Consider the following 21335-nt stretch of genomic DNA (forward strand, 5'->3'; position numbering starts at 1 on the left):
TAAATCCATCGTTTTTCTGCACTCCACACCACCCTGGGTTAGACACTGGCTATATGCAAATCAGCTCTGACCCTGTGCCTCATGGGAACAGTCCAGTCCGAACTACCAAGCCATGTCTTTCCCAACATATTATGCACCATATCTTTGTTTCCTTGAAACTTGCTCTGCAAGACAAAATGTCGAATAGCGACACCGAGAACGGTGGAACTGCAATAAATGCATACCAACCAGGTCTTGATGTTACAGGTTTCCAACAAGACGACGCGGATGCTATAATCATCCTGGAAAATGTACGGAAAACAGTAGCTATAAAGCTTATAGAAAATGGCCTATCACCGAGAGGTGGTAGAGTAATTTTTGTCATAGAGGCAAACGAATATCGGCAGACAGAGGTATTCTATTCATGGATTTTCTTCCCTGAAGCAAATCCAAGAACACATGTGTTCCACTTCTACAAGATAGAGGAACCTCCAGCGGAATACGTTCCTTTTGAGGACATTGAAATTCCACTAACTTACCAAGAGCATCTACTCTGGTTTAAAGGCGCCCTACAACATCAAAATCACATTACCAGGTTCGGTCCACTAGGTAGACCAGGAGCAACACGCCGGTACTAGCCAGCTATACACCACATCCTGACATTGAAAGAATGACAGGTCTAGAACTGTTAGCTCAGCTAAAACAATTAAATAAAATACATAGACAATCGGTACAATATGTCATGCGGACTCTAACAGTCCAACCTGCTATAAGAATTCCACAGCACACCCCTCATCAGGGTACACAAACAAAATTCCCCTACAGACTATACAATCGGTCATTGGTAAATTACCCACAAAAAGGGAACAAATTCCATTCTGTTTAGCTAGAAAAATTACTCAAATCGAGGCAGTATTTCCCGATAGCACACCTCATGAGAAACACAGGATTCTTACAATCTGTCTACCAATGGGGATCGCACCACACCTGGAGGACTGTGACACTTGGGGTACAGTCTTTGCTGCAATTTACACAAAAACACACGGTGTTCCGTCTATGGCGGTAATACCAGACGTCCTGAAACAGATTAAAAATGAATACGGGGCAGAGCCTGCTTTAAATCATGGGTAAGAAATTACTAAAGGATTTCAAACAGGTCTCAGATATAATATTAGCTAATATTAAAGGGGAAGCAGCATCCGTGGCAATCCGCCAAAAACTAAAAGAACTTGATGTAAAAGAGCAACCATATGAACTGGCCAGAATAATAGAAAAATCCTATGAAGAACTAGGTAGAGATAGTTTGGGAGGGAAACCAGTAAAGCCCGAAGTAACAGAAAATCCTGAATTTTTTTTTATTAAAAACAATCTCACCACTCCTAAAAAGAAGTGGGAAAATACTAGACAGACACTTCCTAAAGAGAAGCGTTCTCAATCCAGAGGTAGGTCTCCTCAAAAGGAGCCAACTGAAAAGAGGTATAACCTCAGAAACAGGGATAATTTAAGAAAACCGGATAGATATCAAGATACTGATACACGTTCCTCTCGTACCTTTCAGGCTTCCTTGCAGAAATCCGAAAGAAGAGGACGATCAGAACACAAGAAAGAACGCGTGAAGTCCAAAGACGATCAACACGCTCCAAAAAATAAGAAAACTCAATTCAGCAAAAAAGAAGGTAGTAAGTCTAAAAATCAGACATGCCGAGGATCTTGAGGACACAACTCAAGAACGGGGAGTGGGCCCAGACAATGCTGGACAGCGCAGCAGAAGTTACCATAGCTTGCAGGATCCTGAAGGATCATCTGGAGTCAGTGTACTTGAATGAGTACAGGACTTGAATGTGTACATTCAAGTTGAAACTGCCTATACCAGGGTTAGTGTACCCCATAAATTATATGAAGTAACACTCGGATAGAGGGGGACATAACTAGAAAAATAAGCACTCTTTTGGGAAAAACTATCCAAGGGTTATGACATCCTTCTGGCTGAAAAAGACTGGCCACTTAAATTTGTTAAGGAGTGCCCACATGGCGAAGAGATCATTATGCCAGCCTTCTCAAATCCTATTCCTATCCATAAGAAATACACCTATGCCAGAAAATGGGCTATCACCCAGGCTCCAGCATTATATAAAAATCATGTGGGATGGGATGAGGATTCTCCTCACCATAAGAGCCAGTTAAAAAATCAACCTACTGCTCAGAGGCCGTATCCAGTTAAGCAAGAAGCTAAAAAACAGGTCAGGGAGAGCCTAGATCAACTTGAATACCAAGGGGTGATTGAAACATGCACCTCGTCAATAAACAATCCTTTGTTTCCTGTCTCCAAACCAGACCATACATATTGTCTAGTTTTGGACTACAGACATTTAAACTCCTGTTGCAAAACCTTTGCAGTACAAAATGCACACAGTGGCCTGATGAATAACATTGTGTGCAAAAAGGATAAAACCACATTAGATATTTCAAACGGTTTCTTCTGTCAAAATATCGCACCTGAAAGCAGGTATTTGACCGCTTTCTCAATCATGGGGACACAGCGTCATTTCTGTCTTCTCCCCCAGGGATTCAAGAATAGTCCAGGGTTGTTTTAAGCCAGAGTAACAGAGTTACTACAAACGTATGATGATGAGGCATTATCTTATGTCAATGAAATCTATCTTACATTTGATGACTGGGACAGGCACTTGAACAGAGTAAACACTATAATACTTGGTTTCGCATCTGAAGGGTACAAATTCAACTTTAAACAATCAAGAATTGCCCATCTCAGTGTCCTATTCTTAGAATACAAACTTTCAAGTGAAGGCAAAAGCCTGGCAGCAAAGCAGACTTTTTAGAAAAATGTGCGCTGCTCCAACCTCCAAAAACGCTGAAAAACGTAGTCAATTCTAGGATTCCTGAATTTCGGAAGAACTTAAATTCTAAACTATGCAGAAAGGGTTAAACCTCTTTACAAACTAATCAAACTTGATTTCAAATCAACTAATTGGACTCAACAACACACAGAAATTTTGCGTTCAGTGCTAACAGACATGTTAGCAACAACCCATTTACAGATGTGCGTAAATGTACGCAACCTTGTAATCCGAATCATCCCAGGGAGATGCGGTTTCACGTACTTAACCTTTAATGAAGGTGAAAAGGTACCAATAGCATATAATCACACTTGTGCACACAAGCTGAAATGAAATTTACTTCAACAGAAAAAATTCTGACAGCGGTTCAAACTGCAGTAGCAAAAGATAGAGCTCTCGCACAGGGTAAACGCATAAATGTCGTTACTCCTGTACCTGTCTTGGAGGCAGTGACAAAAGTGAGCATTCCGAATGCAAAAGCTTTACATCCAAGATGGATACAATGGGCTAATTCTCTTGCTGCAACAGACGTTGAATACGTTTTTGATCCCTACTTGAAAATTCATGAATTTCGACAATACGAACAAGAATGTCCTCTGCCCACTGAGATTCTGCCTCTAGAACATTACGATGTATAATTTATACAGACGGATCAGCACAGCCCGCAATTGGGGGTAAACAAGCTTATAGTGCAGCGTGTGCGATTGTTAAAGGTCGCTGGCGCGATGATAAATTCAGACCTATGGTCACAAAAACACAATCTCTCGGAGACTGTACAGGTCAGCGAGCTGAACTACAGGCTTTCAAGATGGCGCTGGAAAATACCGATCACAAATTCCCCACACTCATAGTGTGCGATTCGTATTACTGCGTCCAGTCTTACAATGAATACTTGCAGAACTGGGTTCAAAACGGTTTCAAAGAGGCAAAAGGTGGCACAATCAAGCATACATTTTTTTGGGGGAACAAGTAGTTCTATTACAGAAAGAACTACAAAAGACTCACGTGATCCATACACTGAGTCATCAGTGTGATGGCGTTCACGTTGCAGGGAATTTGTTGGCTGATGAAGCCGCAGAGGCAGCTGTGCAAATGGCTTCCGTAGCTGCAAGCACTCGTTCAGAAACAAAAATAGATGGCGAAACAATGCTAGCTCTCAATGCCACAAGCAAAGGCAGTGGTGCAGCGTTACCTATAAACTATCCACTAGAATATGCATACATAATTGATGTTAACTCCGTTCCTTTTGCTCGAATCCCTGGAGTGGGGGATAGGGTAATTCCAAACAGGTAACGCTTTGATACAGGAAGCACATATGAAGAGGGTCCGATACATCAAGTGATCTCAAAATCTCTACTAGAATTAAGAGACGTACTGGTGGCCAGGGATGAATGCCCACATTTACGAATTCGGAATTAATTGCGATCACTGCTACAGAGATCATAGCTCAGAAAGCCACCAGATGCCTGACTACAGTGTAGCCAGCCCAGTACAGACACCATTGTTAGACCGCATTAGACTTTCTACACGCAGACGTCACCAAGAACGAATGCGGTCCCACAACTATTAGGACAAGATTCATTTGGATGTGGCCTCAGCGCTCGGCTGACGCTCTAACTGTTATAAATGATTTGCGAGTCTTTATCGGCACATACGGAATCGGCACGCTACATTCTGACCAGGGTCCTGTGTTTAGCTCTCGAGCTTACAAGGAGGCCATGGCAAATCTGGGCATTGCATTGCGGTACTCAAGTCCATTCCATCCCGAGGGAAATTTGGTAGTGGAAAGAAAAAACCGGGACCTAAAGCAGTCTATAACAGCTAGGGTATTAGGCTCAGGTGACGGGTGGGTCAAACATCAAATAAGTGTCCAACGTAGTCTTAACAATCTGCCAAGAAATTCTCTGGGTGGAATCACTCCATATGAAATTCTTTTTGGTACTAGAATGATTGTCGAAGACCTCGATCGTCATACTTCAGTGGCAGAACAAAAACCCTTTGATATCAAAGCCCGTTTGGCTGTTTTGCAGGACTTAAATGAAACACGAAGAAGTCTAAGCAACACATTACAGAAGCAAACGACCACTGAAGAAAACCACCTGTCCCAGCAAGATCTGTCTGGATTCCAAAGATTGGGGATCTAGTCAGAGGAAAAATCACGGATAAGAAGGAATTTGGGCCTACTTACAGAAAACCAGTACCTGTACTAGCAGTCCACAGCTCAAGAACAGTGTTACTGCCGCCCCTTGCTGGAAGAAAGGAGAATAGGTTCGTATCGCTCGACCTGGTGAAACTACATCATGTAGCCGATAATAAGTAGCAGGCCCAGTGAACTCCAAAGAAGTAGCAGACGACCAAATCTTGCTACTATCCAAGAGGTTCAAACTGAAAGACTCACCTTTCAGAAGAATCTGCAGTGAGAAAAGAAGGACTATGCAACAAAGCCATGGAACGTGTGCCTCTTGAAACCCAAATAACAGTTCGTTAAGAAACTCCTGTCTACAGTGATGTAGCATCTGACTATACTAACATGTCAAGGAGGGACCAAGCAGCTCCAGCGATTTAAAAAAAATCTGGATGTGATACCAACAATTGACAGAACTGCCTCTGGCTATTTCATCAACTTTGATACCTTTTCTGAGGATCCCAGTGAGCCCTAAACAACGCCAGCTAATAAAACTTTCAAGGAACAAGTAACAGAACTTTGTCACCAGCTTTCAAATACATATCTGGTTCACCATGGGTTGAATTTTGGATTGTGTTAGGTGTACTTTTTCTCCTACTATGGCTCGTTCTCGTTTGGGAAAGCTGATAGATGGAAATTATAGTAAAATGGACACAGCAAGTAAGAACATCAACTTGCTCCTGAAGCCACACAAATCCTCTCATTGTGATCAAAGAGACCAGTCGTCAGTAAACATAACAGCCGTTCCTCTACCTGGTGGGATAGCATGGGACAGAACTGATTATGACATTAATGGTCCTGTAGAGCTGTTGAAGATTCCACACCAATTTAAGGTTTCGTTGAGCGACTGTTTCACCCAGCATATTTTCTGATGATTGGGACTTTGAGACAGTTAATAACATGATGGCAGACTTAGAAATGTCAGCAAAATTTACAAAACATTAATACTTACAAGGTTCATCAGATTATGAACAAATGTATTGTTTTAATCATTATGGCCATCATTATTTGCACAAATCTGCAAATCCTAGAAATGTTTTTTTCTTATAATCAATGGGAACATTGTCCAACGCCACCAAAGGGTAACTCAAAAACATTTTATGAAAAATGTCCATACTTCTCAGGGTTTAATGTCACAAATCCAGAAACATTTTACTTTGAAAATGTTAATAAGACAGGAAAGAAAAGGAGGGGGGGGAGGTGCAGCTGCCTGCCCGAAGACGTGCGAACTGAGCTGCTGTGGACATCACCCGCGGGCGCTGCTCACTCTGCCTGCATCTCCTTGAGACGGCCCGACTCTTAGCCCATGCCACCCTGGTGCAGGGCTGGACTGGACGGCAGGTGCGGTACACAGTATCGGCAACTCTATGGGCGCGAGCAGCCTGACGCTGCCTGCAAAGGTCTCGCGCTGCAGTGGGAAGAGAACTTGCATTGCCCCACATACTGCAGGGTTGAGGACACACCCTCTTCTTAGGGGGTCGCCTGGCGCTGTCCCAGGGGTCGGGGGTGCCTGGGCCCAGACCTAGCGGAGGAGGGCTCAGAGACCAAGCGCAGCTGTATGGACATTAAGAGACAACAAAAGAATGTGGGAGCATAGCAATTATACTGGCCAGGTGGGCAGTTGGTGATGGGGAATGGTAGGGCCTGAACACTTGGCTATTTGAAAGTGGCACAAGGCCGACCTGTAGATCCTGGGCGGGCAGGCTCCAGGCCTCCTAAAGACACAGAGCCGAGACAGCCGGCAAGGGGGTCTGAGTGGAAGAGTGTGCCAGCCTCATGACTGTGTGGGAGGGGGAGTCAGTTGGACACCATTTGGATGGGCCGCCCTTCCAGTGACTTGTTGCTCCTTCCCCTTTGCGCCACACGCCTGCCTCTCGCTGCACAACGTTCTCACCAGTGAGCCCACGCTACCTTTACCAGTAGTCCCTGTGGCGAAGCGGAGCAGGAGGCACTCTCTAGAGACCGCCACGCAGCACAGGGGCCCAGCAAGTGACTCATGAGCCAGTCCATACCCAGTCTGTACATACTGATGGGCCTCAGACGTGACATATAGCCAGCCTCCCGGGGAACACAGGAATCACTCTTAACAGGCGGGGTGCACACAGCAAATGCCCACCGCCCAACAAATGGTGACGGGACACTTGCGATCGGCTTCAGACATGCTGGAACAGGAGGCATGCATTCAGCCGCGACAGGCACTGGCACATCGTTGAACGATTAGTTAGACAGTGTACTGCCGGCAGTGAAGAGGATTGGTGTGGCGCTTAAAAGCACGAGGACCTCCCTTAAGGGCACAATAGATAGGATCACCATGGATTTTAACCGGTGGAGGGCTGACCAGCACAAACCAGCGGACAAGCAGCGTAACACCGAGCAACAGCTGGAGGAACTGCAGCCAGTCACCCAAGAAAACTCCATGTCATTACAAGGACTTCTGGGCCGGGGAGCGCTCTGGAGGACCGTGTCGAAGATGCAGAGGATACACGGTGGAATAACATCCCAGTGGTTGGGCTCTCGGAGGGTGTGGAGGGCCACAACGCAGTGACGTACACAGAAGCCTGGATAAGGGAAATAGTCTTCGGTGGGACTATCCACACAATTCGCAGTTGAACGGGCACACTGAGTCCCATTGTGGAGACCCACTCTAGGTGCGGGCCCCAGGCCATTCCTTATTAGGCTCCTTAACTACAGAGATCGTGACCGCATCCTCCATGAAGCCCGCCACCTAAAAGAGATCAAGGTTAACAATGCCGTGATTATGCTGTTCCCTGACTACACGCTAGCTGTACGGAAGAATAGACACTCCTTCCTAGCTGTCAAACGCAGACTGTGTGAACTGAACATATGACATTTGCTGCTCATCCCGGCACGCCTGCAAGTGGTGGATAACACAATGACCCACTTCTTTGACAGTCCGGAAGATGTCTGGGACTGGATGGAAACTGCGGGCCACGCAACTGCGGGGTCCTGTCCTGTCGTCACTGAGAGAAAGCCCGGGAACACTGGTGGTTGCTGACATGGGTGGAGGGAACGAACGCGCCGACCTGGACCACCCGTAGCGGTGCCTAATCTAGAGGAGAGGATTTCAGAGCGGAGGAAGGCACTACAGACTGCATATGCACTGCTATAGAAAAAGGGGCCCCCTGGAAATGATGAAGGGCAGACCGGCAGGGGAAATAACAGCAAACAGAATCAAGGACGTGGCACTGCCCTATATCAGGGCTCGACAAATCCGAAAAATTGTACTAGTCCTGCAGGTCTAGTACCATGGAAAATCCCCTCGACCTGACTCCAACCCACTTGACCTCCGTCTCTGAAAACGGAGCAAAAGTGACAAGATAACAAGATTTAAAGGCATGTTTATTGCTCATTTCCTTTGTGAGCAATAAAAATGCCTTTAAATCGTGTAATCTTGTCACTTTTGCTCTGTTTTTAAAGACAGAAGACAAAAGTTAATTTGATTTCCTACTCGCCAGAAAGGGCGAGTAGGACCTAAAAATAGCTCGTCCTCATCCATTCTCCCTCACAAATGCGAGCGGGCGAGTGGATTTGTCGAGCCCTGTATATATTTGGTTAAAGGCTCATTCGGAGTCCAAACATTTTTGTTAAGAAATCAATGAACAATACTCTGAGCTCACTTTCAAATAGGGGCCATTCAAAGAAGGTTCAAACACGGAATACAAAAGTACATCTTTTTATTTTCATATATATTTCTCAATCAAATGATATTTTTATACAAAATTTGTGATGGTTAAATCACATAAAATTCCATGGCGCGCCCCATGTATCCCATTCATTCTTCCATTCTCATCCTAACAGTTTTCTACACTTTCATTACCCATACAAACACTCATACATTATTTACACATCCAGAAAAAATCATACAGAAATACACTGGAAATATCCTGCAACATCAACTCAGTGCATCGCTGGGAAGAATGTTGATGGTATTAGCAGGATCGAATATCAACACGCTAACGCGCGTTTCAGTGCTTGGCCCGATCTATGGCCGCACCTTCATCAGGGCATGTATACTGTATGATTTTTTCTGAAAATAAAAAGATGTATTTTTGTATTCCGTGTTTGAACCTTCTTTGAATGGCCCCTATTTGAAAGTGAGCTCAGAGTATTGTTCATTGATTTCTTAACAAAAATGTTTGGACTCCGAATGAGCCTTTAACCAAATATATAGGGCAGTGCCACGTCCTTGATTCTGTTTGCTGCATCCGCACTGCTAACACAGACTTGCACCATGGAGCCCGAAAACGAATCCGCCAGGAACACAAACAGCGATGACTCCTCGACTGGGCCCACATCAGGGACAGACACTGAAGCTGCCAGACGTGACACCGCAAACAGCAGACAACATTATCTGATTGAGGCGCTACCCAGCCAGGGTCTTCTCCCGAGCCATTGATAGCCCACAAAACACAACACTGCAGGAGTTGACGATAAGCGACATTCGGACAGGCATGGGCCTGACAGGTCCACAACTGTTGAACTAGCAGGTTGCAATTGATGGCTGCATTGGCTCTGACCCACTGACCACATCCAGTACACAGGCACAAGGGAGCAGGTAACACAGGGCCTGACTCGCTGCACTGTAAATGGTGCATGCATCCCCTATTACAATCAAGGGGTTTGAATATGTTGCCAGACCTTGGCATATCAGTTTGGGTGAATCCTTGCTACATATCTGTTCTGTTAATGTTTTACATGTTCTACCTGGTTGGGTGTTTTCCCAATTCACTCCTTATTGATGTGTCTTTGTGTCACTACAGGTGACACAGAGACGCATCCAACATAAAGCAATACACCTGCGATTTCCCACATAAATATATTAGCATGGAACGTGAGGGACATGCACACCCCTCCACATCGGTATTCAATATACGCCTACCTTAAGCACAGGTCGACTCATATTGCACTCCTACAGGAGACCCACCTGACTTCCCTGGAGATAGACCGCCTGCAACGCCGTTGGTGTGGACAGATATTCGCCATGGGGTACTTGTCCAAGGCTAAAGGGACTCTGATTTGGGTACTGGCTGGGCCTCCCTTTGTCGCGGAGGAGACGAAGATAGACCCCAATTTGAGATGCGTGTTAATAAAAGCTAAACTCAATGGCTCGCAGCTAGTGCTGGGAGCGATATACGATCCTAACTCAGAGCAGGTGTCCTTTCTCCGCTCCCTTTTGCCAATACTAGGGGAATGGAGTGGAGTCCCATTGCTGCTGGGAAACTACTTTAACGTGGTCAATGACACAACCCTGGACCGCTCTCCCATCCCTCCTTTCTGTCAAGCATGCACTCTACATCCAACGCTCGAGCACTGGGGGAATGGCTGAATCACTGGTCCTTGGAGGACCTGTGGCGCAACTGGAATCCAGACGCAAGAGTGTATTCCCACTACTTAGCCCCTAACGGATTGCATGTCTGCAACGTAGGGTCGCAGATATAACACCTCAAGGTCGACCATATAGAGTATTAGGCAGCACACACTCTGACCATAACTCACATTGCTTATGTGTGCAACAGGAGCGGCCGCAGTAGGCCATATCCCTGTGACGCCTCCACCCTCCATCCTAGTAGATGTGCCATTCCGAGAGGCAGTATTGTTTGCCATGGCCGAATACTTTGAAGTGAATGTAGGAAATAATCTGATTGAATGGGAGGCGTTCAATGTGACTGTCCTGGGCAAATGCATGAGAATTAATTGGAACATGCGCAAGCACTCAGTGCAGCCATAGGGAAGAACCGGACTTGATGCAACTGGAGGTGGAGCTGGTGGCATGTCTAGCCACGCACGGAAACTAAAGGTGAAGCGTGGGGAGCTAGCGGACTTACGGGAGCACCTCAGATGTGTCAGTTACGCAGTACATGCAACCTGCACGCAAATTCGGACCGTGGAAGCCATCTACTGGCGTGGCTCATACGGTAGGAGCAGGTAACGCACCTCATCCACACACTCAGAAATGGAGCGGGTTGCCTTCTGCAGATACAAACGGAAACACATGCAGAATTGACCAGCTATTACCGAACCCTATACACATCAAAAACAGTCTCTGAGGGTGGACAACTTGACACCTTCCTCTCTCAAATAAGACTTCCCACTTTGAATTGAGTGCAATTGGCGGATCTAGAAGTGCCCATCTCACTAGACAAAATGAGAGACCATTAGATCACTGACTACGTGCGTGTAAGACGCCGAGCATAGATGGACTCCCGTCTTGAGAATTACCAAACCTATGCGCCCACGGTCACTCCGCAACTACATGCACTATATGCAGAGGTGCTTAAAACCAGGTTACTCCCTGCCAACCTCCCGAAGCACTGCTAGTCTCCCTAACCAAACCCGACAAAGATCCTGATGACCCTGGATCATACCGCCCACTGGCCTTCGTAAATACGGTCTAGAAAATCTTAGCCAAAATACTGGCCGAAAGACTGGAACCACTGGTGCCAGCTCTAGTTCATCACAACCAGAATGGATTTGTCCCATCTTGTAACACTTCACTAAACCTTAGGCGCTTCTTCAGAGCAGGGGCTGCTACTCCATTAGGGCGGAGGAGCTTCGCCCACTGCTTTCTCGCACTGCGAGAAGCAGAAACATAAAATGGTAAAACTACCATTTTATGTTTCTGCTTCTCGCACTGCGAGAAAGCAGAGGGATATGCCTGGTTTGGGGCGGGCGGTTGGGCGGACCTGCTGGAGTCCAGGGGAGGAGTGGCTTGCCCACTCTGAGTGTGCTGACTGTTAGGTCGGCCCCAGGGACGACCAAACCAGTCATACGCACTATGCATTTTCTCCATGAAGGCTGCATGCAGCCTACATGGAGAAAAAGGCTTCCCCATATACTCCTGTGGGGTCAGCCTCCCAACTAATCATAACTCTGCCATTGCAGCATTGTGATTGCCTTAGGAGAGGGAAGGGGAGGGAGGCTGCTCGCTCTGCCTGCTTCCTGTTCAGGAAAACACGGGACCAGGGAAGGTACGTTTATTTGTCTCCAGGAGTCATGTCGGCCGCGACTGCTTCAGAGTATCCACCTACTTACTGCAGCAGTGGCCACACTCGGTGTGCCTCATGCTGGACCTGGAGAAAGCCTTCGACTCCTTGAAGTTGGGGTATCTCTTCGCGATACTAGCCAAATATGGCATCATGGGACCTTTCCTCATCCTGATCAAACTGCTAAATACAGAACCAGCAGCGCAAGTAAAGACAGGCTGGCACCTCTCTGCGCCTATACGTATAGGCAGGGGCACCCAACACGGTTGCCCACTGTCCCCGCTCCTCTTCACGTTGGCGGTGGAGCTCCGTGGACGGGGGGTAGAATGGGGGATTCCCTTGAGAGATGGGGTGCATATGGCCTCACTTTACATGGACGACATTTTGGTGTATCTCAGGAATGTGCGCCTAATCACACCAGGACTATCCCAAACATTAGCGGAGTTCCCATGCTTTTCTGGACTGGGGGTAAACTGGAGTAAGTCTGGTCTCTACCCCTTTTGTGCGTGGACATCCGAAATCAGTACCTGCCCTCAGCGGGTATAGCATCAGGTGGCAGCCCGACACCTTTTACTACCTTGGTATCAGAATCTGTCACTGCCAAGATGACCTCCTAGAGGGCAAACTGGGAAGGGCGATCAGAGCGCTGAGATCACAGATGACTGTCGGGCGTACACTGTGATGGGTAGGATAGCCTTGCTGAAAATTGTAGCGCTCCCCAGGCTGCTATATTATTGCACTAATTTGCTCCTCTACCTCCCACCCTCCCAATTCCGGTCGATCGAGTGGGAGATGGGTTTATTTGGAGTAACTCCAGATGCAGAGTAGCCCTGGCCAAACTTTACCTCCCAACAGACAGTGGAGGACTGGCTGTCTCCAACACGGAGCATTACTACCTGGCTTCACAGCTACAATGGGTGGCAAGATGGCTAGCGGGACTAAAACTAAACACTGCTGCCGTTGACCCACCTAGGTCGCTGGGTTGCATTCTTCATTTGTTCCGCCCTTGAGCGAAGCACAGAATGCCTGGGCAGCTATTCCTAAAAGTCGCACACAAATGCTTTCGCAGACGTCTATACATTACACTCACGGTGTCGTCTTATGCACCGGCACTGCCACTGTGTGGTACCCTGTGGGGAGAAGGTGTTGCGTCGACCGCAGAGCTATTAACATGGCTAGAGACAAGGGTTCAGATGTTGTGGGATCTTTACCAAGATGGTGTGCTACTGCCGTATGAAGTGCTCGCAGAACTGAATGACCTGCCACCTGGCCGCTTTCTCCTGCATCGCTCCCTCCTGGCGAGCTTTAGGGACACATGGGGGAACATGTCCTCGGAAATACCTGCACACCTGACCATCCAATACCTGCATGTCATGGGGTGGGGCAGGCACCTTACTAAATGGCTTGCTGACTCACACCACCACTTAAGCAGCAGTGGGAATCTGATCGAGGTCGTCCTTTCAAAGTCAGGGAATGGACTGAGATAGCACACAACCCTGAATATGTTCCATGCAATGCGCGCTTTAAACTCATACATTACATGATCCAGAGAGCATACTTCACCCCAGCAAAAATTAACACAATTTACAAGCGAACGGATCAGAGTGCCCCAGGTGTCAAATGCTGGACACTGACCTCCTCTATATCCTTCGGACCTGCCCGTCGCTGAGCACTTACTGGGAGCAGGTCAGTGACGCATTGGCGACATGCACTGGCCGCATACTTGCATGTACGTGGGAGGAATGCATACTCCATCCCTACCCTATAGGTATAAAGCGGAAGGTCACCTCCTGCTTCCTAGACCTCGGCATGCTGACGGCTAAGCACCTGTTCACAAGAAGGTGGAAGAGGCCTTATTCACCAGCCCTGCTGGCCTGGAGACAGTCGCTGCTAGTGTGGGCTAGGGCGGCTGGAGCGGGGCTGCGAACGGAGGACGCCCGAAGGCTTCGCAAGGATCCTTTTGTGGCACAATGGGAAGCCATTATACATGACTTCCGAGGTGCATCCACAAATGACACCTAGACCACCCCTCAGCCCTCCCCTACTAGGACTCAGTCGACATTATATAGAGCACACTTCGGGGCATGGAGAGCCTGGTAGCTGTAAAGTGAAATGAGCCCTTGCACGCGATTGACCTCATTTCCAGGGATCTCCGCTCCCCATCGACCAGCCCTCACTATTTCATTTATGCCTGAACCATAATAACGCAGCAGCCTAACTGGTGGAGGTGGGGGGAAAGCATATGAAGGCATGGGCTGCGGGACACTGGTAGGCAAGACTAGCCAGTCTCATTAGTCCTATAGACACTGGGTGCTAACGAGCACATAGATAAATAACCGATCAAATGTATGAATAGCTCTATAAACGAATGTTGGGCAGAAACATCAAAACGCTGCTGGATATGCCAGGGGTGTGGAGCGGGGGATTGTATCCTAGGAGGGACTCATTTCTGCATCGCTTAACCATTACCCATGTTAACTTTCAGAACTGTTATTGCTCTAGACGACTTACTGATTGATACAAGCGTAGCATATCGTTTGGGCATGAGATAATGCAACACAGACGTAAATACCAAATCTCAGTCGATGAGACATCGTACATAACGACCACAAGCTAAATGATCAGTGGGAAACGCATGAAAGTATGTCTACCAGAGGGAGTGGAGGCACACGCCCACTTGTTTGTGGCTGTTTATAGTCTATATATTGAGTTACCATGATGTTGTAAAAGTGCAATGAAACCATAAATGTAAAAGAAAAACCAATAAACAGATGTGTAAAAAAAAAATGTTAAAGGGGTTAAGGTAAATAAAACAAAACTACTTTAGTCTACTTGGGGGTAAAAATGGGTTATTAATAGATTTTATTAATAGAAAATGCATGGAGAGTGACAATGAATTTATTCTGTAGAGAATGAGCTAACAAGATATTAGTTTGGTAAGATTTAACCCAGCACTTTCAAAAGTGAGGAGTCCATACACTATTGCACTGAACAGAAATGAACACTAGTAATGTCTGTTGTAGCCAAAAGCAAAGCATGTATTTGTCAGGAAAAAAATGACTTCTTTAAGAACATTGGCACGAAGCATGCGTTTATTATTTGGAACTTGCTATGACTAGACTTCGTGTTTACTGGTATTAATGTGGACATTCTTAACTAGTGATCCAGCTATAAAATGAGCCATCGCTTGAGGCAAAATCCAGTTCTTCTGGAGCAAATCACAGGCCACATTTTATGTTGTGCTTTTTACGGGAAGCGCGGCCAACACACAGCAAAGGGAAGAGGTCTGAAATGGGCGGCTGGTGATTTGGTGACGAACCACTCCTAGTCCCTGGAAATACATGGAGTGAAACTCCATTTCATTCAACCTCATCCTGACATTGCATTTCCTTCAGCCTTTGCCTTTCCCCTCTAGCATATACAATGGTATGAAGCACGGGGAGGTTGAGATGCGTCTATTTGAAATTGCTAATGAAGTATGGCCAGAGTGTGATTAAAGATGCTAGCCAATGGATAGTTGTGGGTCATCTGTTTAGGGGGACTATTGTTGTATCATCAGCTCCACTCTTGGATGAGAAAATGGTATCCTCTAGTCCTGAAAGCTGGGATGATGGCAAGTCATAGGATAGATGCTACAGAATGTCCGCAAGTGCCACCTTCTTGTGCAGGTTTTAAGTATCACAAACTCAGTTACATTATTAACTACTTAAATGTAATTGATTTATTAAAGCTTGACATTCTACTGGGAATTCCACCACTTTATCTAGTAAAATCAAAATGGTACCTAATAAAAGATCTCAAAACTGGCTTTTTCTTTTATGCAGCATGGCGATATGTGGGCGCTGCTGGTGGATTCTTGTTCTTATTCATTCAGCTCATGCTGCTAGTGGAGTTTGCACACAAGTGGAATAAAAATTGGTGAGTTCATTGCCACATTACTTTACGCTGAATGGAATTAATATGTGTGATATGTGGGGCCGTATTATACATAGTGCCACTAGGCGCAAAAGGTGTGTGCACCAGCTTTGTGTGGCGTGGGGGCACTATGGATTGACTTAAGGGGATGCAAATGCGTGTGCAGCTCCTTCTGCAATACTGATAGCACTGGTGCATAGCGTAGCATGTTAAGCACCAGCATGATTGAGGGCCTTTCCTTCTTTGCATGGGGATATGGCACCAGCAAATGGGGGAATCAGTTTGCCTCTGCGCCCACGCAGTATTGTAGACGTGGGCACAGAGGCAAACATGCCCCTAGGAGGCACACTGGCAGAGAGCGCCACTTAAGGGCAGCCATCTGTAGGCGGAAAGAGGGTCTCCTAAACCCCCAGACATTCCTCTGCAGACTGTGCAGTCACTCACTGCACACATCTGTGGGAGCACATCACATTCCTCTCAAAGTGCTGACGGCAACCTGCTTGCACAGAGAGACAGAGTGGCTTTAAAGCAGCTGCTCCATATTTCACTGAATGTGCTGCCCCCAAGGCAGCGCAGGTTTGCGCCTACCGTGATGGCAGCGCATTCATCAGATTAGGGAGCACTGTCCCTGTGTGTGTGTCCGTCGCATCTGTATAAAGGAGAGCTATCGTACTAACAGGGCCATTGCTTCCTGTCTGTATTATGAGCCCTGGTGTGTTTTTATCTGAAGCCTTGACCTCATGGTATCTGTCAAGAAATATGAAACTTTTTGTTCACCAGTGCGGGCGCTTTGACCTCTGCTGAGACCAGAAATACCCTCTGGGTACCAAGAATCAATTGTTACCAAAAGGGGGGAAAACTGATTAGGGAGCCAGTCATCCTAGCAAAAGGTATGCCTTGGTCTGGCTTCTAGCCACCACCTGAATTTTATATGCCATTGTAGAGCGGATTGGGGGTATTAGTTCTACCACACACACTTTATTTGGGTGACCTGACATGTCCCCTGGGAACTAGGAGTTCTTGTTTGCCTAACAATAGAATAGGAAACAACGTAAGGAGCCAAGCATCCTGGCACAACTGGATGATGGCACCATTTACTCACCAACTACATTTCCCATTTCTTTCCAATTTGGGTGACTAGAAATTTCTAACATTGATCATGTTTTTCTCAAATTAAAAAAGCTGTGGCATGCAATAGGGGTGGCGGAGGAGAGTGGCAAGGAACATCGAGCAAGCAGCGGCACAGGAGAAGGGTTGTAAGGGATCTAGCAACAACAGCGGCGACGAGGAAAGAAGAACAAATATATACCTCACACTCACCCCAGCAGAGGCCAGCAGGGTTCAGACAAGTACAGTTACAGCAGATCAGCTAGCCAGTTGCTCGGAGGCCTTTGAAGATTTTGTGTGCTTTTAGCTCACACATGAGGTCTACCAACTGATCCCTCTAGTCACTCTGAGTGGCCTGAGGCAAGCAACTCCAATCTTCCTTCTCGGACAGCAAGTCAATCCTTCAAGCAGCAGGGCAGCCAACTGGCAGCTGGGCAGTCCTTCTTCTGTAACTTCCATAGGTCCAGAAGTGTTCTGATGAGTGGCTCTGGATGTCCAATATTTATACGTGGTGTCAGCCTTTGTGTTTTTTGGGGGGACTCCCTTTCGTGTACCCCACATCTGGTTCTGGAAAGTTCTTCCCATGTCAAGACTCCAAACTGTCTGGGGGTGACTAAAGGCAGGGAATGCCTGTTGTCATGTCCCTTTGTGTGTGCAGGAGGCAAAAGCCCTTTGAAATGTAAATGAGGCTGGGTACAGCCCCTCCCCTGACCCCTGCCTATCCTGTCCATACCCAAGCCCCTCGTTTCTTACTGTCTGGAAGCAATGCCCAAACCCCAACACCAGAGCCATTGACAGTCACGTGACTCAGGACGCTGACAGAAGGCACATATGGCTGGGACAAGAAAATGCCAACTATCAGAATTCTAACTTAAAATCAGACTTTACCTTCGGGGAGGATTTTAAATTACATCTTTCTACTCCCAATCTAAAGTTAGCACTTATTAAATGTAATAAGGTAACCCAGTTATAGTTAAAGGGAAAGATAGGCCTTATAACAAGTGAAAAAGTACTTTAGGACTTTTCCACTGCCAGGACATGTAAAACATAGGTTCACATGTCCTGCTTTTTAATTACAATGCATCCTGCCTTATGAGCCTTTAGGCCCAACTTTGGGGTGACTTATGAGTATTATAAAGAAAGGTTTAGACCTTGCAAAAGACTTATTTTGCCATGTTGAAGTGGCATTTTAACCCCTTCAGCACGGCGCGAATTTTCGTGCTGTGCTGAAGGTTCTAATGAGCCTATGGGCTCATGACGGAACGGTCCCGTCATGAGCACAGCTCAACCGACGCTCATGACGGAACCGTTCCGTCATGAGCATGGAAGGGGTTAAAGCTGCGCTACAGGTTTCAGTGACAGACCTAAGACACGTTTTTAAAGGTTACTTTAGAGGGTGGTACAATGACTGCTGCTGACCACCAGAAGCATTCAATATACAGGACCTGGGTACATGTGGTACCATTTACTAGGAACTTAAAAAGCACAAGCAGTGTTAACACTAGTTAGCAGGGAAAAAGTGAAAAGAGTACTAATGCAAACAAAACAGGTTCAGCAACAGAAGACAAAAAAATGGGGGTAACCCTGCAAAAAGTGCCAGGTCCAATACTCCTTACCTGGTCTGGACTGGCCACAGCGGGCACCGGGAATGTTCCCAGTGGGCCAGAAGGGTGGAGGCTGGTTTTGGCCCATTGGGGGCCTGTTTTGGTACAGAGGGAAGGTTTTGTTGCTGTGCTGCAATATCGTCGCCCTGTAACAAAAGCAGCAGCAGCAGTGTTTCTTACAAGCACACAAGCACACAATCTCACCCGCACCCCTCCCCCACCCCATACCTGCTGCCGGTCTGACTCAGTTGCCAGGGCTGGATTGCGTTCCCAGTCCGGCCCTGCTCCTTACCATCCAGAATTTCCAGAAAGCCACCTGACTATTATGCTTTCGTCCTTCCCTGAGATTCTTGGGAAGAATTTCTATTAATTTTATTGTGCATTGTTAAACTGATGCATGGCTAATACACAATTAAAAAACTGTTGCCACAGCCCAGATATAGACTGGGTATCACACAGGTTTGTAAGAACTCTGAAATCTACTTATCTCTGTGACTAGAAGCTAGGGAACCTAACTGGAAATTACTTTTGTAGCTCAGGCTTCAACACATGTAGTTACAGATGTAAACTTTGTTGCCAATGCCTGTTTTTCACCCTTTGGCATTCACAAATTAGTAAATTCTGTGATGTTTGTTTTGGAAAACCTTGACTAATGCACATAAACTGAAGTCAGAATTTTGTTAGTTTTAGGAAATGTATAGCTGTCTGTTATTTCACACCTATTTTCTCTACAAATTGCAAGCAAGTAGAAAGATCAAAAATAGCAAATTATGACGACCCATTTGTAAAAAAAAAAAAGTGGGGGGAAATTTTGAGCACACTGTTTGTATTTTCTTACTGTAACATTTACCGCAAGTTTCGGACAAAGTATATTTTGTCATATTCCAGCTAATTTTCTCAGAGCCCTCCAGAGTAAATCACCAACTCTGGATTGATTTCTTTACCGTCCAAACATGCTATTTATAATTTGTCAAAAGATGTTGAAGTGCAAACAGTCGCAAATGTGACGAAAGGAGCTCCATACGGAAAGGGTCCCTTAGCACGTATGTGGTTAAACACCATAAATACCAGCCATATTCTAATTTTCTGTCTTAAAAAAATTAAGATTGTACATTGTTTTGATCACTTTATACTTTCATACTGTGCTGTAGATGCAGATAAGGCTGCTGAAAAAATTACCATGGTCAAATTACCATTGTCCAATTGACTTCTGCCCTCCTATTGCTATTTCCTACAGGGAGCTAACTTGCATCAAATGTCTATGCACTGGCCACCCAGGAGGAGGTATCTCCCTGTCAAAGATAGATGTAGGGAAGCTACTTTGGCCTCTTCGCATGTTTTCTCCATGATCTTTTGCCTCAATATTTCCTTATGAGGTGAAGCGCCATTAATCCAAGAGGTCTCTAGAAATCAGTTTGCCCAATAGGGTAACCATCTCCCTCCAGGTCACATGGATACTGTTTCCAGTACTAGCCCAATGCATCCTAGCTAGTCTTCATTTGCATCCATCAAAGTAATTACACTATCACCGTAAATCAGTAATTTGTGGGTGAAAAGTTCAGGATGGGAGGCAGTGTCTCCAATCAGTTGATGTGAGGTGGTCACCATATTGCCCAAGTCTCTGACTGCCCAGTAGCACCTCTACTCACCTTCCTTTCTCCTATTCTCTTCTTTTGGAATATACCAACTGGATGGGGATAGGAGAGACCTAGAATGTAGGATAAAAATATGTGTGTTCCACCTACCCGTCTGCCTCTTTATCTAATCGATGACACGCATAGGCTGCATTATAAAAGTATAGGGTTTGCCAAATCTTGGTATATGTACTACTTGCACAATCTCCATTTCCAGCTTTGAGTAGTGGTCCATGTCTTGCTACTAGGTGGCAGAGTTCTCGTGAGTAATGCAGTCACCCAAGTGGTATTGTTCAGTGGGCGGCTTTCAATTTCATTTGTGGTGAGTTAAGGACGAACGACCAAAGAGGCCTTTAAAGATTAGGCGAACCGATGTCACACCTCAGAGTCAGTGCTTTATTCTGCTAGGTGTAATGCAGTTGTCATGTTATTTGAAAATCGTAAACTCGGCCAAAGTGTGCTATCGAAATACGTAGCGCCCTATTTTTGTTTCCCTGCGGACTATTTTGCTAGACGTAGACATAATTACGAAAAGCATGACGGGTTTCTTTTGGACTGACTTCCCAGTGCAGCTTCTCCTTTACCCTCCGTGTGATGATGATCTATCCTAGTCATTAATGTTTTGTTAGGCTCTTCTTTGTGATGTATTTACAGTTGTTTGTAAATAATCCTCTCTTGCCAACAGGACTGCTGGTACGGCGCATAATAAACTGTGGTACGGAGCGCTTGCCATAGTCATCCTGTCCTTGTACTCTGTTGCTGTCGGAGCTCTTATTATGATGTCCGTACTTTACACCCACCCCAGCGGCTGCCTGCTCAACAAGATTTTCCTCGGTGTCAATGGTGGCTTGTGCCTTTTGGTGTCCATGGTGGCCATTTCTCCCTGTGTTATGAAGCGTAAGTACAGATTACATTACTTTTGATCGGTCTCATTTGTTTGATTTTGTAGCTTTATGTTCTTATACATGGAAGATCTTTTTGTTTTTAACAAATCTTTTTTACTGAATAAACAAATGCAGGGAAAAACAAAAGAGGACAAAGTTCAAACA

The 21335-nt window shown here is 46.0% G+C and overlaps 1 protein-coding gene across 1 annotated transcript in view; it reads left to right on the forward strand.

Moving 5' to 3' along the window:
- SERINC5 (serine incorporator 5) overlaps nucleotides 1-21335 on the forward strand; it is a 260829-nt gene that overhangs the window by 157055 nt on the left and 82439 nt on the right. The window contains exons 5-6 of the mRNA XM_078675198.1: nucleotides 15851-15944; nucleotides 20972-21183. Coding sequence (XP_078531324.1) covers nucleotides 15851-15944; nucleotides 20972-21183 — 306 coding nt within the window. The remainder of the gene's footprint in view (nucleotides 1-15850; nucleotides 15945-20971; nucleotides 21184-21335) is intronic.

Source organism: Lissotriton helveticus, chromosome 2_1 (genome assembly GCF_964261635.1).
Source record: "Lissotriton helveticus chromosome 2_1, aLisHel1.1, whole genome shotgun sequence".
Taxonomy (NCBI): Eukaryota; Metazoa; Chordata; class Amphibia; order Caudata; family Salamandridae; genus Lissotriton; species Lissotriton helveticus.